Source organism: Phodopus roborovskii, unplaced genomic scaffold (genome assembly GCF_943737965.1).
Source record: "Phodopus roborovskii unplaced genomic scaffold, PHOROB, whole genome shotgun sequence".
NCBI classification, from domain to species: domain Eukaryota; kingdom Metazoa; phylum Chordata; class Mammalia; order Rodentia; family Cricetidae; genus Phodopus; species Phodopus roborovskii.
In genome coordinates, this window is record NW_026126752.1 from 306,168 (window position 1) to 332,224 (window position 26,057).

General features: G+C 43.4%; 1 protein-coding gene across 1 annotated transcript; it reads right to left on the reverse strand.

Moving 5' to 3' along the window:
- Window positions 1-17,897: 17,897 nt before the first annotated feature.
- LOC127214552 (uncharacterized) lies at window positions 17,898-23,203 on the reverse strand. The gene is given in 7 exon segments (XM_051174932.1): window positions 17,898-18,697; window positions 18,700-18,903; window positions 18,906-21,270; window positions 21,272-21,445; window positions 21,447-21,918; window positions 21,920-22,467; window positions 22,814-23,203. Coding segments are annotated over 7 exon segments (4,953 nt in total).
- Between the last annotated feature and the right edge of the window lie 2,854 nt (window positions 23,204-26,057).

Genomic DNA, 26,057 nt, shown 5'->3' on the forward strand with positions numbered 1-26,057 from the left:
ATAAAACTGAGTATGATAGCTTCAATGGGAACTTCAACATCTGACAATGAATGTTCCAAAACATAAATGGGAGACAACAAGAGGGAACAAAAGTACAAAAAGTTCTAGAAGTAACTTAGGGATGTAGAGACTGAGAGAAATAATTTTCCTAATGCTTAGGACTATTTGTTATTGATGTAATTCTTTTTGTCTAGATAAAATATAACTTCAGTAAAAAGATTCAAATATGCTACTATAGCTTTGTATATTCCTATACTTGCACTTTTATTATCTCTTTTATTAGTAATTGTTGTTATAAAACCTAATATTTATGTGTTTTTGTGAATAGTCAATCTGCATATTCAATGAATTCCCCATAAAATCCCAGCACAATACTTCACTGACCTTGAAAGGATAATACTCAACATTATGTAAAAAAACAAAAGACCCAGGGTAGCCAAAACAACCCTGTGCAAAAAAAAAAAAAAAAAAAAAAAAAAAATCTTCAGGAGGCATCACCTCGGAGACCCACCATCAGAGCCTGGCAATAGACTTTTAAGCTCTCCCTACCTTTCACAGTGTTGAAGACCCAACTGAGATGCACCAAGGGAAACCTTGAGTCAATAGTATTTTCTCCCGCTCCTCCATTGTGAAGAGCATCTGCAGCAGGCTGTTGACTGATGAGAAAACCACAAGAGATTTACCAACCCTGTGGGGCATTTGCCACCCTCTGAGACAGGGGTGTGGTTAGTTTTTTTTAATTACAAAGATCTAGTTTTTCAATTATAAAGATCTGAGGCACAGCAATGGAGGCTGTAATCTGGCTACCAGACATTGGGGGAGCCAAGCATGCACAGCAGCAGGGTCATAACCCTGCCCATTCATTCCCGCATGGCTCCACCCCATGCCGCCCCACCCACAGCCTCTTGGAAGCAGCTTGTCCTGGCGCCTCACTCCAGGGGGCGAGAGACCTGTGCTTTTACATTTTTGCTGGGTCTTCTGGTCCCAAAGATGGATCCACATAAATGCTCTCTGGCAGTGGGTCAGGATGAGAGCAGGTCCTGAAAAAACAGTTGCCTTAGCAGCTTGGATAATCTCAGAATTAAAAACATGCAACACCACATATCCGCCAACTCAGAGGCACAAAATTCTGCCAGAATTTCCTTAATCCCTATTGACAAATTATGGGTTAATTTTTGTCCAGTGGTCAACAGTTAAAGTAAAGGGGATTCATCCATCACAGTCAGTCCTAGGGTAAAACTACAAAGACAAGACATCAAAGACTCACAGAATGAAAACACATCAAACAGAAACTAACAGATTCAGACATGTGACCTGCTGAGTCTCCAGCAAACAGCAGGCAGCATACAGATTCAGATTTGGTCCTAACCACCAACAGACAGAAGCTGAGAGCTTCCTAGCAAACAGATTTAGACTCGGTCCTATTGACCGACAGAAGCCGAAAAACTATCAACCACAGAGGGAAGCTAAGAACTGGGCATCCTCAGGCTTCCTATAACCCCCCAAAGATTCCTTCAGGGCCACAGCTTTGTGACCAAATAGCACGTCTGCTTCTCACCATAGCATCTCAGGCCCGAAGAAAGGCAGCTGTAAACCAAAACTGAGAACGCATTCCAGAAAACTAATATAGATTCAGATTCACAGATGGAAGCTGAGAGCCTCCTAGCAAACAGATTCAGACTCGGTCCTTCCAACCGACAGAAGCCAAAAACAGATTCAGACTTGGTCCTACCAACCACAGACAGAAGCTAAGAACTGGGCATCCCCAGGCTTCCTAAAACCTCCTGAAGATTCCTTCAGGACCACAGCTTTGTGACCCAATAGCATGTCTGCATGTCACAGCCTCTCAGGTCCTTATGGTCGGAGGGCAGCTGGAAACCCAAACCAAGAACGCGTTCCAGAAAACCGATACCAGAAAACACATTAAACGGAACCTAACAGATCCAGACACATGGCATGCCAAGACTCCAGCAAACGGCAGGCAGAAGGAAGCGGCAAGCCCACCCCCAACTGGAGGTAGCGAACAGATTCAGACATGTGTGGCATGGGTTGGCCGCCCGATACAGAATTCCGGCCTGCTGACCAGCCAGAGCCCGAAACAAGAAGCCTCCCCACAGGAGGTGATGAAGAGATATAGACCCATGTGGCGCGGGCAAGCCTCTTAGGAAGTTTCTATGTCTGGCCCTATGGACCGACAAGCAGAAGCTTACAACTGGTCCCAATCACCCCACGTCTCCAGCAATCAGGCAGAAAACAGATAACATATATTCAGAACATAGACTCTGGCCAACATACAATACATACAAGTACACATATACATCAGAGGGGATCCCCATACCTCCAAGTCCTGGTTCTCGTGTGAGATGTGTGGTCGCGGTTTCCTGGCCATTCCAGGCCAATGCACCAAATGTAAGACCAGCGGAGGGCGTGGACCCTCACGCACCGACTCAGGAAAGGCGGTCCCCCAAATCACTCATGAGAACCAGTCTTGGTGCAAAAGCATGAGGTCTTTTATATTCCAGTGCACTGAAGTCCGCAGCCATACTCCACTGTGGGGTACAGGACTGGGAACCCTGGGTACAGGGTTCAGACAGCTTTTATAGGGTTAAAACAAAGCCTGCGCATTACAAACCAATTATCTCAATAGCATCCAGTATGGACGAATCAATTTGAACTATCCAAGCCCACACTTTGCCCAGGAAGTCCACATTCGCTGGGGCTCCTGGGTAATGTGACAAGTCTACACTTAGCACAGGGAGTCTGCTTTCGATAGGGCTCCTGGGTAGTGTGGCACAGCTCATTTCTTGTTCTCATTCACTCACAGGTGCTGTCAGTAACGCACCCTGTCATAAAACAGTCAAGAATGACCTCTTGCCTATTCACTGCTAGGGGGCAGAGTCTAGGGAAAATTGGGCTAAATTTTTCCATCCTTACAGTACCTCACTACTCACCTTTAAAGTGCATGTGGAAAAAGAACGATACTTGATATCTACCTGTTAGGGTTAGGGATTGATATTTCTTTTTAGAGGTGCCCTATGTATGTGACTGTGTATGTATCCTACGTCTGCTTTTGCTGCTGTTCAATGTTGCCCTTGCGAGGTTTTTATTTTTTCAGTTCACAAAATACTGCCAATATTAAAATGTTTTTAAAATAATGAGGATATTGTTTGCAATACTTTGTTGACTAAGAATAGATATGAAAGATGGTAAGGATTTGATTTGATCTTTTTTTTTTTGGTGAAGTTTTTGTGTCAGTCTTTTGGTGTCTTCCTTCCTTAAACAAGGTTTCATACATCTTGAGCTCTCTATGTACTATAAAGGACCTTGCAGTCCTGATTCTCCTGCTTCTACTTCCTAAGTGCTGGATGACAACAGTATGCAACTTTGCCTCTCAGAAAGTGTATGTGTGTGTGTGTGTGTTTTTTGAGAAAGTGGCTTACTGTGTTGCCTAGACTGGACTCAAACTCTGGCTGCCTCCTTCCCTTAGCCTCCTGAGTATTGGAATTACAGGTAGTTCTAGATTGAGGCACCAGACCACTTATGGCCTTGTTTTTAAAAAGGTGTCATAGAGGAAGTGTGGAAGTGACCGCCATTGTAGCTAAAGATACTTAAACGTTGTTCTCTGTAGTTATACATAAGTTACATAATTTAGGGATTTTTTTTTTAATCTACAGGAAAGAAAATGCAAATATAAAAGAATTTAGCAGGGCAGTGGAGGTTCTGAAAGTCTCACACAGTGTGGAATAAGATGGTTTCTCAAAGATGTTTTGATTTGCATTTCCATGATAGCTAAGGATTTAGAGCACTTTCTTAATTGTATTTCGCCCTTTTTGATTTCCTCTATTGAGAGTTCTTTCTTCAGTTCTGTACCCCGTTTTTACCCAGGGGTATTTGGTGTTTTGTTGACTAGTTTATTGAGTTCTTTGTATATTTTGGAGATCAGCCCTTTGTCGGATATAGGATTGTTGAAAATCTTTTCCCAGTCTGTGGGCAGCCTTTTGGGCTTGTGGACTGTGTCCTTTGCCTTCCAGAAGCTTCTAAGTTTGAAGAGGTCCCATTTATTAATTGTTTCTTTCAGTGTCTCTGAGTGTTCAGGAAGTGGTCTCCTATACCAATTTGTTCAAGGGTAACCCCTACTTTCTCTTCTAAGAGGTTCAATGTGGCTAGTTTGTTGTTGAGGTCTGTGATCCATTTGGACTTGAGTTTTGTTCATGGTGAAGGACATGGGTCTATCTGCAGTCTTCTACACACCATCATCCAATTGTGCCAGCACCATTTGTTGTCGATGCTGTCCTCGACCCATTGTATTCATTTAGCAGCTTTGTCAAAAATCAGGTGTTCAAAAGTATGTGGGTTAATATCAGGAATTTCAATTTGATTCCATTGGTCTACATGTCTATTTTGGTGCCAATACTAAGCTTGTTTCAGGACTATAGCTCTGTGGTGGACCTTAAAGTAAGGGATGGTGATGCCTCCTGAAGTTTTTTTATTGCACAGGGTTGTTTTGGCTATCGTGGGTCTTTTGTTTTTCCATATAAAGTTGAATGTGACCCCTTCATGGTCAGTGAAGAATTTTGGTCAGATTTTAATGGTGTGTTGAGTTTATCTGTTGCCTACAATTTTCGGGGGCATAGTTAATTTCCTTGGGTTGGAGTTTTCCTTCCGATACTTTCTGTAGAGCTGGATTTGTAGATACATATTTGGAAAATCTGGTTTTGTCATTAAATAACTTGTTTTCCCCATGTACAGTGACTGAGAGTTTTTCTGGGTATAGTATCCTGGGCTCACTTCTGTGGTCTCTTAATACTTGTAGAACATCTATCCAGGACTTTCTGGCATTGAGGGTTTCCATGGAGAACTCAAGGGTAATTTTGATAGGTCTGCCTTAATATGTTACCTGTCTTTTTCCTTCATTGCTCTTAATATTCTTTCTCTATTCTGTATGCTAGGTGTTTGATTATTATATTTCGAGGGTGTAGAGAGCTACGAAGTGCCATGCCTTAAGATGGTGCAGGCTTCTACCTTCTACCTTCCCGATGGTGAGCACTCTCTGTTGTAAAATTCCTTATTTGGCCAAGCCTGTTGAGCTTGCTTGATTCCTTATAAGAGCAGACTATCTGCAGGGTCCCTGTGGCTCACTGGGGTTTGTCAGCACAAGGGGATGTAAGCCAGTGCAGGCATTTCCCCGGAGTCAGAAGAAGAAGCATGTTCAAGGATCCTGAATAAACTACTTGAAGAAGATCTTGCCCGAGTTGTATCTTCCTTGCAGGCCGAGGTTGGGTGCGACAGCTAGTGGCCCTTACCAGGACGGAGATCAGAACTTCTTGCAGTCAGGGCAGCACTGGAAAGTTCCTAAGGTAAGGTGGGACAATAATGACCACAGAAATAAGTGGCAATAAGGTTCCCTAGGAAGAGTGGGATAATAAGGACTGCAGGGATAAGTGGCAATAAAGTCTCAGGCATTGAGCAAGAGGTTCTAGTGAACCGAAAGTAATTTATTTTAAAATGGGGATATCTCCGTCTCATCCAATTTTTCTGGCTCTTCAGTAGCTACTTTTGTCAAAGAAACTTAAATTAAAGAAAAGCACATTAGAGAGGTTTCTGGGCGAATGCAATGCCATTGCACCTTGGTTTGCAGTTTTGTGAGACCTTAAGGTTAGCGTGCTGGGTCAAGTTAGGCAGGGATCTTGACTTTGCTTGGGAACAAGGGATGCTAAATCCTGGAGTCACACCCATTTGGAAGTTAGTGCATAGCTGCATTGAGGACCAGAAATGCTGTAGAGAGGCAGTGGAAAAGCGGCAAGCTGTGAGAGAAATGCTACAAGAAGAAATATCAAAAGAGGTTAAGAGCACAGGGGAGTCTGAAATGGATGAAACAGATTCTGAGGAATTGCAGGCCCCTGTAGAAAAGTTTCAGAAACAATCCCTTAGAGAACAGAGAGGGGAAGAGAAGGAGAAATGGCAATGTAAGGAGGAGGAGGATCCCCCTGGAATGAAGCCATTGGCGGCTCGCCCTTATCAGATGGAGGAAGGATGAGGCCGAAGGACAGGGCATTCCTTTTGTCTGAGGTGTGGAGAGCAGTGCAAACTGACCTTGGTCTAGCTTTTCCGGTTTTCCAGGATGCCCAAGGCAATAGATATGAGGAGATTTTTGACTTCAAGGTCATCAAGGCTTTGGCTGAGTCTGTGAGAACATATGGGATTTCAGCTTCTTTTACTGTAGCCCAAGTTGAAGCCCTGAATAGACACTGCATGACTCCTAGTGTTAAGATGGAAATTTCATGCCTTGAAATGCATCTATTATATGGATGATATATTGTTGGCGGCCAAGGATGAACAAATTTTAGCTCAGGCTTATGAAGATTTGGTTAAATTATTGGAAAAGAAAAGGTTATTTATAGCTCCTGAAAAGGTTCAAAAGGATAATATTGTTGATTATTTAGGAGCCAAAGTGTATGAAAGACAAATTGTTCCTCAAAAAATTGAGTTGAGAAAGGATAATTTGAAAACGTTAAATGACTTTCAGAAGTTATTAGGAGATGTTAATTGGATTAGGAGTTATTTAAAGTTGCCAAATTATGAACTAAAGCCATTGGATAATATATTAGTAGGGGATCAAGCTCTTGATTCTCCTAGGCAATTGACTGTTGAAGCGAGAGAAGCCTTATGTAAGTTGAGGAAAGACTACAAAATGCATTTTTATTTAGATGGAAGGAAGGTCAAGCTATCACATTATGCATTCTCCCTACCTATAATCAGCCTAAAGGGTTGTTATATCAGGACAGATCATTGCTTTGGATTCATCCCAAAATCTCCCCAGTGAAAGCAATAGGACATTATCCCACAGCAGTCCCTAGTTAGCCTCATAGTGGAATTCAACAAAGCATTCAATTTTTTGGACTGCCCCAAGTGCTACTTGTGGTGCCTTATTACTGTCACCAGGTTAAGAACTTGTGTGGCACTATCGATAATTGGGCCATATTGCAATGTGGGTTTGAAGGAACGATAAATAATCATTATCGAAAACATCATTTAATATCATTTTTTATGGAACATCCTGTGATTTTTCCAAAAGTAACTTCCTCAGTCCCACTTAGTGGAGTGCCAAACAAATGTTTTTACTGATGGTTCAAAAACTGGTTGTGGGGCATATATGATTGCCTGTGTTGTGTCAATTTCAGGCAGGATCCCCTCAAATTGTGGAATTGTAAATTGTAGTTGAAGTATTCAAAATTTGCCCATTTGCATTTAATTTGAACTCAGATTCAGCATATGTGGTGAATGCTGTAAAAATTTTGGAATTAGCAGGCCCTATTAAAATTAGTAGTGTTGTTTGTTCACTCTTACAAGAGTTACAAAGATTTATTAGGTTGAGAAAGAAATGCTTTTATATTCATCATATTAGAGTTCATACAGGTTTGCCTGCCTGGGCCCTTAAGTGAAGGAAATTACATTGTTGATCAATGCACAATGGTGGAATTTTTTTTTTTTTTTATAGCTCATCTTTAGATCAGGCTAGGTAATTCCATCAGCAATTTCATTTGAATGCAAGGACTCTTCAACAGAAATTCCATTTGTCAAGAGACTACGCCCCGACAGGTGGTTTCAACTGTCCACAGTGTATAATATACCAACACCCACTTGGTGTGGGGGGTAAACCCTAGGGGGTTAATGCCTATAAAGGTATGGCAGATGGATGTCATGCATATTTCAGAAATTCAGAGCTTTGAAATATGTACATGTGTCTGTGGATACTTGTTCAGGTGTGGTACATGCTATGCCATTCAGTGGAGAAATGTCATTGGACACTGCCTGGAAGCCTGGGCGGCTTGGGGAAAACCTCAACAGTTAAAAACTAATAATGGAGCAGCCTATACGTCTCAGGGTTATGACATGGTCCTGATCCGGTGTTGGTATGGGTGAGAGGGTCTGTTTGTGTTTTCCCCCAGGATCGCCAAGAACTGTTGTGGGTCCCAGAGAGGATTGTAAGAAAGTGCAACAAACATGAAGAGCCTGCTCTTCCTGTTGATCATCAGCCTGATTTGGCCACCAGTGCAGATGAAGCTTAGATTTACCTTATTTGCCTTATGATAGTGAGATTGCTAGTATAAATGAAAATAGGAGTTTTGTTTTAACAGGAAGCCTATGCCTTTATGTGATATTAGTGATAAGAGTCAGTGCATTATGTTATTTAATCAATCTGCAGCTTGGTTTGATGTGCCCACCACGGGAGGCCCCATTAGGTAGGTCAACACCTCCTGGGTAAGTGGATGGTGGCCTGCTAAAAGTGAGTTTGACAAGCCAGCACTCCATCAGCCTAAGTGGGCCCCTCATTGTTCAAGTAAACAAGGAGGTGGATTCCTTCCCTGGACAGGATGTCAATCAAAAGAGGCTGTTTGGGCGAGCAAGGGATATTTTATATTCTCACCAAGAACTAGTACCAGCTTCAATAAAACATTTGCTGGGAGAAACTTTACTGATTGGGATTCGCAGCAGGTGGATATTTCTAACCCTTTTGATCTCTGGCTCTTGTCTGGCATAAATGGCAGCTGAACAGATTTGTCCCCTTTCCTTATGAAAAGGGGCGTAGTTCATGGGGTGGCTGAATTTGCTTGGTCTGCCACTAAGCGTTTTGGTGAATGATTCAATCCTAAGCCTCCTCAAGCTAGCAGATGGATTCCGGTGCCTGTTGATGCCCCGAGTGCTATGACATTGTTTAGACGTCAGAGAGATTTTGGCATTACAGCAGCAATATTGGGCTCTTTTGCAGGTGTGGTTCAGTCACAGCTGCCGTGGCCATGAGCACATCAGTACAGACAGCCTCTAAGTTAAATGAATTGTCCAAGAATGTTTCTACCGCCTTGGATGCTCAGTCTACAATTGGTGCTCAGTTAAAAGGAGGCCTTATGATCATGAAGCAAAGAATTGATCTGGTGCAGGAGCAAATTGACACTTTGTGGCAGTTGGCACAAATAGGATGTGAATGGATGATGACAGGGCTATGTGTGACCTCTGTGCCATATCAAAAGTATTCAGTGGCTACCAATATGCCTAACCAGCTTTCTCAGTAATTTTAGGCAATTTGATTAGTTAATGCAGGACCTGAGACTTTCCATCATGCATGTGTATTACATCCGGGTCGACATCTATGTTGCAGAGATCTACATGGATCACTTAAGCCATGAACCACCTGAAAGAATGGGAGGGAATGGGAGACATAGCTATACTCTTGCTGCTTAGCTCCCTTCTGGGCCTGTGGTGCCTTTGCAGGCTGAGGCTTGTTCAGAGGCAGCATGTAGCTATGGTTTTCCAGGCATTTACAGCCATTGAGGAAAGGCAGTCCCCCCAGGCATGGCTTGCAGTCATGAATAAGAATTGATCCTTCACTCTCAGGTTGTATGGCTTAGCACTGCACTCCAAATTGGCTCTGGATGCAAACAACTCTGAGAAGGGGAATTATGGTTGCATGTGGGTTGGTGTCTGAGGCCCCACCTCCAGGAAAAAGATACCAGACAGGTGTGCCTCTGACTTGGCTGACTACCAGGATTCAGGGTCATTACAATGACACTAAGTTACTGGAGATCAGAACACTACCCTTGCCAGTTGAATTAATAAAACAAAAATGGGGAACTGTAGAGAGCTGCAAAGTGCTATGACTTAAAGATGGTACTGGCTTCTGCCTTCCACCATTCCAATGGTGAGTGCTCTCTGTCGTAAACAAGTTCTTATTTGGCTAACCTGTTCAGCTTGCTTATTTCTGTATAAGAGCAGACTATCTGCAAGGTCCATGTGGCTCACTGGGGTTGTCAGAGCAAGGGGATTTAAGCCTGTGTGGGTGTTGCCCTGGGGTCAGAAGAAGAAGAAGTAGCTGTTCAAGGATCCTGAATAAACTGCTTGAAGAAGATCTTGCCCGAGTCATGTCTTCCTTGAAGGCCGAGGTTGGACAAGACACCATAGAAACAAACTGAAAAAGAAAAACCATATGATTATCTCCCTAGAAGCTGAAAAAGCCTTCGAAAAAATTCAATACCCTTTCATGATGAAGGTCTTGGAAAGGTCAGGGATAACAGGACCATACCTAAACATAATAAGAACAATATACATCAAACCAACAGCCAACATCAAACTGAATGGAGAGAAACTTAAGCCTATACTTCTAAACTCATGAACAAGACAAGGCTGCCCTCTCTCTCCATATCTCTTCAATATTGTACTAGAAGTTCTAGCTAATGCTATAAGACAACAAAAGGAGATAAAGGGGATCCAAATTGGAAAGGAGGAAGTTAAACTGTCTCTATTTGCAGATGATATGCTAGTTTACATAAACGACCCAATAAAATCTACCAGGGAACTCCTACAGCTGACAAACACCTTCAGCAAACTAGCAGCATACAAGATAAACTCAAAAAAATCAGTAGCCCGACTTTTTTCATACAACAAAGAGACAGAGAAAGAAATCAGAGAAACATCACCCTTTACAATAGCCACCAAGCAACATAAAGTATCTTGGTGTAACGCTTACCAAAAAGTAAAAGACCTATATAATAAGAACTTTGTAGCTCTAAAGAAAAAAAATTAAAGAGGATACCAGAAGATGGAAAGATCTCCTATGCTCTTCGATAGGTAGGATAAACATAGTAAAAATGGCAATCTTGCCAAAAGCAATCTACAGATTCAATGTAATCCCCATTAAAATCCCACCACAATTCTTGACTGACCTTGAAAGGATAATAATCAACTTTATATGGAAAAACCAGGATAGCCAAAACAACCGTATACAATAAAAGAACATCAGGAGGCATCAACATCCCTGACTTTAAGTTCTACTACAGAGCTATAGTTCTGAAAACAGCCTGGTCATGACATAAAAATAGACAGGTAGACCAATGGAATCAAATTGAAAATACTTATATGAACTCATACACATATGAACACCTGATTTTCAACATAACATCTAAATTGTACAATGGGGCAAGGACAGCATCTTCAACAAATGGTGCTGGCACAATTCGATGAGGGTGTGTAGAAGACTGCAGATAGACCCATGTCTGTCATCATGCACAAAACTCAAGTACAAGTGGATCAAAGATCTCAACATCAATCCAGCCGCATTAAACCTCTTAGAAGAGAAAGTAGGAGGTACTCTAGAAGAAATTGGTATAGGAGACCGCTTCCTGGGGCACAGACACTGAGAGCAACAATTAATAAATGGGACCTCTTTAAACTTATATGCTTCTGTACGGCAAAGGACATAGTCTACCTGACCAAAGGGAAGTCCACAGACTGGGAAAAGACTTTCACCAATCCCATATCTGTCAAAGGACTGATCTCCAAAATATACAAAGAACTCAAGAAACTAGTCAACAAAACACCAAATAACTCTATTAAAAAATGGGGTACAGAACAGAAGAAAGAATTCTCAATAGAGGAAATCAAAAAAGCTGAAAGACACTTAATTAAGTGCTGCACATCCTTAGCTATCAGGGAAATGCAAATCAAAACAACATTGAGATACCATCTTACTCCTGCTAGAATGGCTAAAATTATAAATACCAATGATAACTCATGTTGGAAAGGATGTGGAGAAATGGGAACATTCCTCCACTGCTGGTGGGAGTGCAAACTCATACAGCCATTTTGGAGATCAGTATGGCAGTTCCTCAGGAAAATGGGAATTAGTTTACCACAGGACCCAGCCATCCCCCTCTTAGGAATATACACAAAGGATTCACATCCATGCAACAAAGACATCTGTTCAACTATGTTCATAGCAGCACTATTTGTAATAGCAAGCACCTGGAAGCAAACTAGATGTCCCTCAATTGAAGAATGGATAATGAAGATGTGGCACATCTACACAATGGAACACAACTCTGCAGAAAAAAAAAATAATGGTATCTTGAAATTCCCAGACAAGTGGATAGCACTTGAAGAAACCATCCTGAATGAGGTAAGCCAGTCACAAAAAGAGTAACACAGTATGTACTCACTCATATATAGATTTTAGACCTAGATAAAAGGATCACCAGCCTATAATTCACACCATCAGTGGTGTATTCTAAGAGATTCATATACAGTCCCTCACAGAACCTGGAAGGGACAAGTCCCACAGAGCACAGAGGAAGTGGGGGGGCAGTGAAGGGAGAGAAAAGTAAGAGAAAATGAGGGGGAAGAAAGGAAAACACATGCAACCAGGAAGACTGAGCCCAGTTAGGAATAGAAGACAGGACAGAGAGAGAGAGAGAGAGAGAGAGAGAGAGAGAGAGAGAGAGAGAGAGAGAGAGAACATAAAAGAGGGAGCCAATATTGGTTTGAGGATAAAACTGAACACAAAGAAAGGTCTGGAGAACTACAAGACTGCCGCCAACTAACAATTTGATCTTCCGTGGAAGGGCTACCATAAATGCCCTTCCCGGATAGTGAGATCACCAACTAACTTATCCATGGGGCCCTCAACTAATGCCTGTTGGAAACAGGAGCAAACACCCATACGTAAGCACTGAGTTGAACTAGTGTTTCAGATGCAGATGGAGAGGACAAGACCAGGCGACATAAACACATAGAGACAGCTTATGTGAACAGGGAGGAGCTAACGGGCCACCAGACTGATAGCTGGGAAGCAAGCATGGTACTCACTCAGGCCCCCCTGAATATGGGTCTCAGGCAGAAGGACTGAGCAGTCTAAGGGTCCTCAGACAGTGGAGCCAGGATGTATCCCTGGTGCACAAATGGACTTTGCAAACACATCCCCCATGGAGGGATAACTGCCTTAATCTAGAGACAGGAGAGAAGCCCTAGTCCCTACTTCACATGACCTGTCAGATCTACATGACCCTAACTTGATGGCATTCCCCTACATATGGAATTGAGAGGGCAGTGAGAGTAAATGGGAGGGAGGGAGGAAGGAAGGGAGGGAGAGGGAACTCGGATCGACATGTAAAATAATAAATTAAATAAAAAAATGCTTTGACTCGAAAATTTAAGTTCAAGGACAAGTTACTGGGGGAAAGGATTTTTAATTTTGTTTCCACAGAAAATGAAAAGCTGTGGATTCCTTCCAGACTAATGTGGTTTCTTCAATCCAGACCACCTGAAACAAAGTTCCAGGTGATCCTAAATTCAAAACAGCTGGACCAAGCAGCCTTACAGACTTCAGCCATGATTTCTGCATCTTCTTAGAATCCCCAATGACAGCGCCCTTACCAACAGGAAGTAGTTTTGAAAGAACGATGCCCAAATTCCCAAATACTGTCTATAAATGTTTGTTTTTGTTTAAATGGACATTGTTATATAAAAAAAGAAAACATCTTGAATGCACTGAACAAACTGGACCTCTCCATGTTCTGCAACTTGCCTTCCATATTCATGAAAAGCATGTTGGTGCTGACTATAAAGACATTTCCATACAATGCTCCCTGATTGAAATCAATCCTCAGATTCAGCCCAAAAGTAGAAGTATTCATATTCTGCACCATTATCTGCATAGCTTCTAGGAATACATGGGACCTCACAAACTTGAATGACTCAATAGGTTTTCAACCATCCTCAGGGAAGACCTGACTCACAGACTCTCTGCCTCCAAATACAATCCTCTTCATCTTACGATAGCACTCCCTTGCTTACCATTCTATGTCTTCCTTGCTCATCCATGCTCTTCACAGTTTTCTATAGCAGCAGTCACAGCACAGCAACCAATCCAGTGGAGCCTGATGTGCTATAAAATCAAGCCTGCAGCATGGCTCCAGGAAGTTTCCCGAAAAACCTTAGGTTAGCCTTTGGGCCCAGATTCCCTGATTGGCTAGTGAGGCTTGAGTGACAAGAGTAATTCCTCAATGGTTAAAGTGTTCTTAAAGACAAAGTAAAAATATGCATGTCTTTTTCTTTTTTATTCTTATTTATTTATTCACTTATTCATTTATTTTGGTTTTGCAGGACAGGATTTGGCTGTGTAGTACTTTTTGTCTTGGAACACACTTTGTGGACCAGGCTGAACAATTCAGAATCTTAATTATTATTATTATCATGAGGAGGAGGAGAATGATTATTGGGATTACAACTATAACTTCTCTTTCTGTCATTTTGTAGTAGATTTTTTTTCTCATTTTTTTTTTTTTTTTTTTTACTTTATCAATTTTCCAACACAGGTTTTCAATACTGGCTGATCCTGGAACTCTATCTGTAGATCATGCTGCCCAGAATATTAAAAAATGAGGAGACTTAGGGCATAAAAGGTGTCTGTTCTATGGATTCTTGCAGAGATCAAAAGTACTGAGGGTAATATTTACCTGGTTGCCACAGGCACCTCAGAATACCATGAGAAAAATGCAGGAACCATATCACAAACAAGATTATATATTGTCCGTGACAGACACCTGGGTGATAGCTCCATTGCATTGTGAGTTTTAATCCTGAAGTTAGTGTCAAATTTTTCAGAAATGAATAATAATAAAAAGTGTTGTTTCATGACAACTTGAATATTCAGAGAGAAAGTGGCTGGGAAGAATGCCTCTATGAGCACTATAGTGAGCCAGCTCAGCTTCCACATTGGGCAGGTGAAATCAGAGCTGAATTATTCAATGTTCTCTACTTGAGCAGGAATGGAAGAATACAGCCCTCTGTTTTTGTTGAAAGTGGATTTATTGGTCTGTCTCAGAAGCTGAGGGCCACATATTTAATATTTGCCTAACAATGGAAATTTGAAGAATTCTGTAGTTGTTTGGTTTATGAGTCTAGATGTCTCAGCTTGTCTTCAGTATACACGAGTATTTCAAAGAAATGCTCTCTAAAGCTATTAAAGGAATAGACTCAGTAGGATCCATATGGCTTCCACTTTATGGATCCTGATATCTCTCCAAGTATGATGGTATTTCAGAGCTCTGAAGCCTAGACATGAATCATGCTGTGTGGCAGTGGTTTACATGGGAACTCCTACAAGAGTGCCTGCAATTTGGTTTCATATTAACATCTTCCATTATCCAGATTATTGATTACCCTTGTCTGTGGATAGACCCAAAGAAATGGCCAATCAGGCATTTTGTACATCACCTAAAATTGATTACAGTCTCCACACTGCTAATTGCCACCAATGGAAAACAGGAAATTGCTCGTGTTCCTTCTGTCTCCCACCTCTTTCTGCACATTGTCTACAGCAAAATCAAAGTTCTTAAGTGAACTTAATTCTTTCATGTTCCTCTCTTTATTTGCAGTCCCCAATACCGGGCACAGGGTTTGGTAAACCATCAATAAATGATCTGTATTTGCTTCTCAATGAACATCCAAAGCCTCATCCTGAAGGATTTGCAGTAGTTTCTTCCCAGCACAGGTTAGTACAGGCAGGATTAAATGTGATCCATGCAATTTTCATTGACCTAACCTTGTGTGTCATGGCCCAGTTCAATATAAACTTCCAAAATTTTGATCACACAAATCTAGTCTGTCTTCATTCACCTGACATGATGATGCACCCTGAGTATTTAAAGAACACAATCACCTAATATGCATTAGTTAATGAAAGACCCCAAGAGTTTGTGGAGCCTGTCTGGGGGAAGGCCCTTGCCCCCAAGAGACGAGACCGGACCACTGGATGCAAGTGCAAGAGGTTACTTATTGTTTACACACAGGTACCTATGGACGCACCAGTCTTTCGAGAGACTGAGAGAGCGTGCCTGGTTAAAGCATATGCAGTTTATATAAGGTTGGTGTTGCAAGAAGCAGGCTTACAGAAGCAGAAGCATGGTTACAGGGACTTCATTGTTTCATCTAAATATAGCAGTTGTAGTTAACCAAGGACAGTTGGTTATTCGGGTTGGGCACAAAGAATACAAAGAATTCAGTTATGACTATCTCAGCATACTGGACACTGTCCTGCTGACCTTGCTTTAGTCCAAGCTGCAGACCACAGATATCTGGTTGGCGTTGGATGAGAGCAGCACCTGGTTCCCTCCTGTACTTTTCTCATAGCTTGACCTTGGCAAATTATCAATTACAATTTAAAACAGGCAATAAGCATAGTGGGGGTCTTTCATTCCCCCCTTTTTCTATTAAATGAATAAAACCTTTTATTCACTGTTGTTCAGTTTCTAATTGTTTTAGTCTCTGATATTGTTGGGTCAAAACTAAGGCTTGAATTACTGACAAGCGTTCCTTCATGAACTGTATTAGCCTGTTCAGAATGCAGGGACCAAAGGTGAGAATCAAAATGAATATAATTAGCAGTCCCGTGATGGTGGATATCAGGGTTGTAAACCAAGGGGAGCGATTAAAAAGTTTTTCAAACCATCCTTGTTGGGCCTCAAATTCTTTTTGTCTCTTTTCCAATAGATCCCGTAGTTTGTCTAGGGTCTCAGTCACAACTCCTGTTTTGTCCACATAAAAACAACATTCCTCTTTGAGGGCAGCACATATGCTGTCAAGTCCCCTCTGGTTTTGGAGAACTACCTCAGATAAGGAGACTAGGGAGTCTTTTAGATCTCTAATGGATCTTTCTATTGCCTTTAGGTCTGCAGTCATAGCAGTATGAAGAGACTCATATTGGCTGACTCGACTCAAGGCTGCTGCTCCTGTGCCTATTCCTGCTGTTATTCCAGCCCCTAGAAGAAGGGCCAGGGTTATACTGACAGGCTCTCTCCTGTACCTATGTTTGTTCTCAAAGAATTCATAAACAGTTTCAGAAGTATGATAGATTATACGAGGGTATAAATCTACCAGAACACAATAATCAGAAGCCTTATTCAGGATTTGTGCTGAAATGCAAGGAGTCAGTCCAGTGCTACATGCCCAGTAGGTTCCATTGGGAGCTGAAAGAAAATAATTGCCAGGGGTAATTGGCAGTGTCTGATTACAGAGCTTCTGGTGGGTCTTGGGTATTGTGCCTAGGCAGAGCCCCTGCCATGTGACTTCAGGGAGAGTCAAACTAAGACCTGATGAGTCCAAGCATTGCTGAGGGGAACTGGTATGGTTTAAAAATTTTTCATTAATAGCTATACATTCATAATAGGGGGGTTTGGAAGGAGACAGAGCCAACAGTCTTTGGCCTGGTCAGGGCGTGTAGCGTTGAGGGCCTTGTAAGCCCCTTTAATTAATTTTAATAGTCTATCCCCGGTACCTGGGATTGGGAATAAGTGGGTGTTGTTAGGGAGAGGTGGCTGTGGCCTGGAGGGAAGTTTTTGGTCTGTAAGTACAGAGTTTGGCCCTATGGCTTGTGGGTCAGGATCTCTACTTTCCAGGCGAATTTTAAATACAACTCCTTTGTCCAGTCCTGGCAGATACCACCTTAGCCCCCAAGTCTTCCCTTGTGTCCAAACCGCATAGTCCTTTTTCCCATGGATGGTGAAGTCAATTCTCAAAGGGAAACAACGGGCTGACTCACAGACCCAACCCCCCGCATTGATGGGAGGGTGGCAGCTTTTCCTGCCCAAGGGGGGGGGGGCGACTGTAATTTCGGCGCACTGTTATTAGATCCCAGGACGAGCTGGGCTTCCAATAGGCAATCCCGGTGGTCTCACATCCCCAATTTTTACAAAAGTATTCCTGATGCCCCCCACATCCTGACCCCCTGGGTTGACTCAGCTGAGGACAGAAATAGAAGTCTGATTGGGCTAGAAAACATCGGGTCTGGGGGTTGCTACATCCTATCCATCCATCTTCTGTTCTAGGCATGTCCTTTTTAAGGGAGTCTGCACCATAAGTGGGGATGTCCCAAGTGTTCAGTCCAGCAGCTAGTTGGCAAAAGTCAGGGGTGAGACTAGGCCACCAGGTGCCAGGTAGATTAAGGCCAGAGGTTGACCAGACAACCCCACCAGTTTGGGAAATCACTTGCAAGGTCAAGAGCGGCGGGGGGGGGGCATGGGGAGATACCGCTTCAGAAGCATTTAAACCTATGTACAAAAGCATGCTTGCTAATGTTGGGAACGTAAAAGTCTTATTTTTAAGGGGTTTTGAGAGCGTTGAACTTTCCATGTTGTTTCAGATGGGGCCTGGTCCTGGGTCCGATGTTCTGGTTGTGCAGCCTTCACATGGGATGCATGGATCCAGGCAGCAATCCCGTCCACTTTCAGGGTGGTGGGAGTTGTCAGGAGCACAGTGTAGGTGCCCTTCCAGCGGGGCTCTAAGTTTTTAGTCTGATGCCTCCGAACCCAGACAGAATCGCCAATCTGGAAAGAGTGGGGCTGACAAGAGGTTCTGTGTTCCTCCCGGTATGCGGCCACCAGAGGTTTCCAGACCTCTTCTTGGACTATCTGTAAGGCTTGTAGATGTGCCTGCATAGAGGGGGTGTTTGCAAAATCAGAAATGTCAGCATCAAAGAATGATACAGCTGGAGGTGGACTGCCATATAGGATTTCAAATGGAGTTAGGCCATGAGGGCCTGGAGTGTTTCTGGCCCGATAGATGGCCAGAGGTAGGAGTTATACCCAGTCCTTAGAGCCAGTTTCAAGCGTTAATTCGGATAAAGCCTCCTTAATGGTTCTATTAATTCTTTCTACCTGTCCTGAACTCTGGGGTCTGTAAGCACAATGTAATTTCCAATTTATCCCCAGCAACCTGGCCACCAGCTGACTTACCTGGGAGACGAAGGCAGGCCCATTGTCTGATCCTATTACCTGTGGCATCCCATATCTGGGAAAGATTTCTTCTAATAGTTTCTTGGTGACCAATTTTGCAGTCTCATGTTTGGTAGGAAACACTTCCACCCATCCTGAAAAGTATCTATAAAAACCAGTAAATATTTATAACCATATATTCCAGGTTTGACTTCAGTAAAGTCTATTTCCCAATGGACACCAGGCCTATGGCCATGAAGCCGGGTCCCAGGATCCAGTTTGGTTTTTCCTTGGTTGATCTGGGCACAGGCCAGACAGCAGTTACTTGTTCCAGTAATAAATTCTGATTGGGAAGGTAAGTTCCAATTTCTTGTTTATCTAGCAAAGTTTTCATCTTTTTGGCACTCAGATGAGTCAGTTTATGGAGGTGGTCTATTAATATTTTTGCCATTTTTATAGGCAGTATAGTCTTTCCTTGGTAGACCCAGCATTGCCGATTGGGGTCATAATCTGCACCTAGTTTCTGAACAATGTCCAAATCCATTTCATCATAGTCCCAATCTGGAGGCTTAGCTGTTTTCTTTTCAGTCAATATGCTTATAGTCAATAGTTGGGTGCCTAAGGCTGCTTGTTTGGCTGCTTCATCAGCCAGGCGATTTCCTTTTTCCTCCAGGCTTTCCCTCATTTGATGTCCAGGGCAATGCATTATGCTCAATTTCTTAGGAAGGAACAGGGCCTTTAATAATGTCAAAATTTCATTTTTATTTTTGATTTCTTTGCCTTCTGATGTTAAAAGGCCCCTTCTCCGATAAATTTCTCCATGGACATGGGCAGTGGCAAAGGCATACCGGCTATCAGTGTACACATTAAGCTTCTTACCTGCTGCCATCTGGAGAGACTGAGTCAGAGCCATGAGTTCAGCTCGCTGAGCAGAGGTGCCTCTGGGGAGCGCAGTGGCCCATATGACCTCTGTGGTATTCATCACTGTAGCCCCTGCCCGTCTCTCACCATTTAGCAAGTAGCTGCTGCCGTCCGTGAACCAGGTGTAGTCTGCATCTTTCAAGGGCTGATTGGTCAGATCAGGCCGTGTTCCATGCATCTCTGCAAGGATCTGCTGACAATCATGGGAGGCTGGTCCCTCTGGCAGCGGTAACAAGGTGGCTGGGTTCAGGGTTACTATTGGCCCAAACTGAACCCTGTCTACATTCAGGAGCAGGGATTGATAGTGAGTTAGACGGGCGTTAGATAGCCATATATCTGGTGGCTGACGGATGAGGGACTCAACTGCATGTGGTGCCAGTATGGTCATTGGCTGTCCCAGAGTCAATTTGGTGGCGTCCTTGATTAGAACTGCAATCGCTGCCACCATCTGGAGACATGGAGGCCATCCTGATGCAACTGGGTCTAATTTCTTAGACAAGTAGGCAATGGGCCATCTCCAGGGTCCTAACTTTTTGGTTAAGACTCCTTTTGCATAGCCCTGTTTTTCATCAACAAAGAGTTCAAAAGGCTTGGTGACATCTGGCAAGCCCAGAGCTGGTGAGTACAGCAGGGCCTGTTTGATAGCATCAAAAGCCTGCTGTTGTTCCTCAGTCCATTTAAAAGGTGTGTCTTGCTTGGTTAGCAGGTAAAGGGGGGCCGCTATTTCTGCGAACCCCAGAATCCAGAGTCTACAGAAGCCTGCAGTCCCCAAAAATTCCCTAAGTTGACGTTGGTTTTGGGGGATGGGTATACGAGATATAGTTTCTTTGCGGGCAGGTGTCAACCATCTTTGCCCATCCATTAGCTTGTATCCCAAATAGGTGACTTCCTGTCTACATATTTGAGCCTTTTTGGCAGAGGCTCGATACCCCAGGTTCCCCAGTGTTCGTAATAGGGTCCCAGTACCTGTTGTGCAGTCCTGTTCAGTGGTGGCTGCAAGGAGGAGGGCATCCACGTATTGCAGCAGTATCAGAGATGGATGCTTGATCCGGAAATCTGCCAGGTCTTGGTGAAGAGCCTCGTCAAAGAGAGTGGGGCTATTCTTGAACCCTTGGGGTAGGCGTGTCCAGGTCAATTGCCCTGAAATGCCCAGTTCTGGATCCTTCCATTCAAAAGCAAATAAAGGCTGGCTCTGGGGGCTCAGCCTCAGGCAGAAGAAAGCATCTTTCAAGTCCAGGACAGTGTACCAGGGATGAGTAGGAGGCAGGGTGCTTAGTAGGTTATAGGGATTTGGCACCGTGGGGTGAATGTCCCCCACTCGCTTATTGACTTCCCTAAGATCTTGGACTGGCCTGTAATCCCCGGTTCCTGGCTTCTTTACAGGCAGAAGTGGAGTGTTCCATGGGGATCGGCAGGGGATCAAGATCCCTTGGTCTAATAGTCTCTTAATGTGAGGTTTGATTCCTTGATATGCCTCATTTTACATAGGATACTGTTTAATTGAGACAGGGGTGGCTGTTGCCTTCAGGAGAATTATTAGGGGTGACTGTTGTATGGCCAGCCCCATGCCCCCTGTTTCTGCCCAGGCCAGGGGGTGTTGTTTTAACCATAATTCCATTCCTTCCTGCTGTTCAGGAGGCTTTTCAAAAAGTCTATATTCATTTTCCAATTGTAAAGTCAATATTTGAAGTGGAGCCCCTTGTGGGCCAGAGACTTTAGCTCCTGATCCTTCAAAATGGATCTGGGCTTTTAACTTAGTCAGTAGATCTCGACCCAGTAATGGATATGGACAGTCCAGTACATGCAAAAAAGGAATGTGAGACTTTACCTGATGCGAGATGAACTTTTCTCTCCGTGGTCCATCGGTATTGTTTTCCTCTGGTGGCTCCTTGTACCCAAGCTGTTTTGGTACTCAATGGCCCGTTCGTTTCAGTGAGAACTGAATGTTGGGCTCCAGTGTCCACCAGGAAGGTGACTGGCTGCCCCCCTGACCCTTAAGGTTAGCCTGGGCTCAGGGGGGCGGGGCTCCTGGCCCCGACTGCCCTAGTCTTCATCTAGGGCTAGAAGCTGAGTTGGTCTTGGGAGTCCGTCTCCACGCCTCTGAGTTTTAGGTCTCTTAGGGCAACCTTTGACCCAATGGCCTTTTTTTTTTTTTTTGCAGTAGGCACACTGGTCTCGATCTACCCTGGGCCTCCTTCCTTCTCCCTTTCTTTCCTGACTTCCTGCACTATGATTATTCTGAGCTACAGTGGCCAGGATTTTGCTTAATTCTTTCCGGTTTCTACGATCCCTCTCTTTTTCTCTCTCTTCTAGCTCCTTTTTTAACTTGTCCTCTCTTTCCTCCTGCAACTTTCTAAGTCTTTCTTCTTTTTCCTGAGGTGTTTCTCTCTTATTAAAGATCTTTTCTGCTTCCTTTACGAGATCCTGCAGGCTATAATCTTGTAAATTATCTAGTTGGAGCCGACTGCCAAATGAAAGCCATAGAAACATTGCCCCTTTGCTAGTTACTATCAGGATCAAAGGGTGTATACATACGGTAGGCTTCCTTTAGCCTCTCCAAAAATGCAGTCGTAGTTTCCTCCGATCCCTGGGTTATCTGTCTTACCTGAGCCAAATTCGTTGGACGGCGTCCAGCGCCGCGGAGGAGTGCTATGAGTAACTGGCGATAAAGGCGCAGGTGTCCCCTAACAGTATTGAAGTCCCAATCAGAACGATTTAGGGGAAAAGCTTCCTCAATTTCATTAGGCAACTGAGTGGGTCTCCCATCATCTCCTAAGACGTTCTTTAGAGCCTCCAGGAAGACAGGTTGTTTTTCTTCTGAGGTTAGAAGGACCTGCAGAAGCTGTTGGCAGTCATCCCAAGTGGGTTAATGGGTTATTAGGATGGATTTGATTAGATTAGAGAGAACTAAAGGGTCTTTGGAGAAGGAGGGGTTGTTAGATTTCCAATTATGGAGGTCGGACACCGAGAAAGGCCAGTATTGAAATTGGCCTCCTGGTCCAGCAATCTGGCGCAGGGGAAAGGCTCAGGAGGTGCCTTCTGTGGCTGTCTCCCTTCAACCACGGAGTCTGCCAGCTACTGGGGAGTCTGCAGTAGTCTCTTCTTGTCCGTTGTTCAGGGCAGGAGTGGTACTGGTATTGTCTGGTTTGTCCGGACCCCTTTGCTGGGCATCACCGCCACCTACAGTGCCCTGGGTAGGGGGCTGATAAGGGGGGGGTTCAGTCTTCTGAAAGTAAATCTATAAGATCAGACTCATCAGCAGGAAGAATAGATTTGGAGTGAGGGGTTTTCTCTTTCTTGAGGACAGGATATAATTGAGATTTGGCAGGTGCCTGAGAGGGAATGAGTGGTACAGAAGAAGGCAAAGGAGGAGCAGTGGGTCCCTGTGAAAGTGGGGCCACATCAATCTTGGGGAGAGATTTGGAAGGAGGTTTGGGGGTGACAAAGGGAGCCACCCAAGAGGGTGGGTCAGAGGCCAGATTTTCCCAGGTGACAATATAGGCCACTTGGTCAGGGTGTCCATGGGGCCCAGCATCGAAGACTCGTTCCTTCACCTGCAAGATAATACCAAGGTCGAAAGTCCCATCACAGGGCCAGCCGACGTTAAATGTTGGCCATTCAGAAGCACAGAGGTTTTGCCATATCTTTTTCTTTACGTCCATTGACTGGTTGTGCGCTCGGCCCTGGACTTCGCTCCAGTGACCTAGGGTCAGACTCAAAGGGATAGTTACAGATTGCCCCATGTCTTTTTCAAAATAAAGAAGCAAGTAAATAGACAAGGCAAACAGAACACACAGACAGCTGGCACAGAGACGCACTGTGCGACTTCGGCATAAAACCGAAACCAGATACTGAGTTGGAGGCACAGAGGGTCTTAAGCCCCCTCTGGCCCCTCCAAAACCACGAGTCCCTGGGACTCATTGTGGGCCCCGAAAAATTGGGCACCCCAGATCCCTGAGATGTCTCCCAGGGTGGCGGGTAGAAGTCCGAGCTCGTCAGCTCCTTCTCAAGCCGCCTACAGACTCTACTAGCCTAGCCGATTACAGATCGCTGCACAACAAGCAACAAGTAAAAGACATATGAACAAGACAACAAAGAACAGAACAGCTTACCTCCTGGTGGGTGTCAGTGTCAGTCTCCAGGGGGAAGGGTCTCCAATCTCGGTGGGACCTCCAATGAAAGACCCCAAGAGTTTGTGGAGCCTGTCAGGGGGAAGGCCCTTGCCCCCAAGAGACGAGACCGGACCACTGGATGCAAGTGCAAGAGGTTACTTATTGTTTACACACAGGTACCTATGGACGCACCAGTCTTTCGAGAGACTGAGAGAGCGTGCCTGGTTAAAGCATATGCAGTTTATATAAGGTTGCTGTAGCAAAAAGCAGGCTTACAGAAGCAGAAGCATGGTTACAGGGACTTCATTGTTTCATCTAAATTGTAGCAGTTGTAGTTAACCAAGGACAGTTGGTTATTCGGGTTGAGCACAAAGAATACAAAGAATTCAGTTATGACTATCTCAGCATACTGGACACTGTCCTGCTGACCTTGCTTTAGTCCAAGCTGCAGACCACAGATATCTGGTTGGCGTTGGATGAGAGCAGCACCTGGTTCCCTCCTGTACTTTTCTCATAGCTTGACCTTGGCAAATTAGCAAGAACAATTTAAAACAGGCAATAAGAATAGTGGGGGTCTTTCATTAAGAATTTTTTTATTGCTTTGTATATACACAAACAAATTCCACAAGTCTTGTTGTTGTTGTTTGAGAAAGAGTTTCTCTGTGGCTTTGGAGTTTGTCCTGGAACTAGTCTTATATATCAGTCTGGTCTCCAACTAACAGAGATCTGCTTGCCTCTGCCTCCTGAGTAGTACTCTCCCAGTCAGGGAATCCAACCCTGGTCTCACCAATAACAGTCAGGGATGAGATAATCACCACTATACTATCCAAGAGAGATCTTATATGGAAGACACTTAATTGCAGTCACTCACAGTTTCAGAGGTCCAGTCCATTGTCATCATAAGAGAAAACATGATTGGAAGAAGAATGTGATGCTGGTTTCATCTTGATACACAGGCCAGAGGACGTCATCTTACACACTTGCTCATATCCAGAACATGGAAACTCCGAAAGCCCATCATCAGTGATGCTCTTCTTACAAAAATGCAAACCTAACTGCAGCAAAGCCTCGCCTTCTAATAGTACCACTCCCTATGACATCATCAGCCCAATCACACTCAAACCATCATGTTTCCTGAAGCAGGGCCTTTTTCATGATGGTAACTTAAGCAGCTGATTACCTACCCTGTTTCCCCTTGCAATACATTCAGAACAACTATTCATTTTATTCTAGTCTGAAGGCAGAAAACATGCTACTCATGAAATTTTTGTTTTCCTGTAAATGCAATGATACTTTACTCCATGACGTAAATGTACAATTTTAAAACTCTAAGGACATAATGTTTCATCTTCTGGTATTTTTAGATCATTTGCGATTTTGGAGTGGGTCATATTTTAAATCAAATTGCAGTGTTACAGAATAATGAGGTCTGTTTATTAAATATTTCTGCAAAAATAATTGGTATCCACAAATAAAGTGTTTAAGATACTTGATCTAAAGCATGTACTGAAGGAATACATTCATTTAATTAAGAAGGGATAATCAAAGAGAAGCAACAAACTGGGAGAAAGGACACCTATGTCATAAAGAGTGAGCCTGTCTCAGAAACATAATTCTAAAAAGCTGGAAGTGCAGCTGTTCTATAGTTTGCCATTCCAATGAGAAATAACTCCATAGACTTAAGAGATAAATAAAGAATATCTTTGTAGTGATAGGATGCTTCTTTTTCTGGCTAATGGGCAAATGGGACATAGCCTAAAACAGATTTGTTGGGGGATTTTGAGACAGGGTTTCCCTCAGTTGTAGTGAGACTAGCTGTGATCATGACATTCATTTCAAACTCATAGAAATCTGACTGCCTGTGTCTCCTGAGTAATGGGGTTAAAGGCAAGCACCACCACAACCTGGATACTAAAACAGACTTTTGCATTTCATAGATACTGACATTTTTAAATTCTTTCAGGGTCAGATTACAACTGAAACTTTGAAGAATTTAAATAGTAATAAAAAACAGAAAGTAAGGCCAGGAAGGCCATTAAAAATTTCAACAAAAATTTCTACCATAATTATTTAATAGTACATGAGTGACATGAAACAGATGTTCACACTTCACTGACAGGTCTTGGGGTAGAGGTGTGTGAAGATGAGGGAAATAGGAAAGGCAGAACAAAGAAAAGATAAAACATGGGGAAGGGATGTCTTGCTTAAAGTATGTCTTATTCTAAGTAAGCTTCTTATCAGGAATAGCTTCCTGTTCCCTACTTTCAGGGGGAGATGGAAGAAATGGGAGAATTTTAGAAAGTCAGGAGGAGTTATCTTTCAATTTGACCAGTTCATGAGAAGGCTACTCACACATTGCATCATGAGGAGAACACAGTGCATCTAGGGAACTTTACTTACTATGCCCTCAGTTCCTTTGTACCGATAACCCCAGCACCCCCTCCACCAAGGCTTTGGATTCCAACAATTACATTCTCTCCTATGC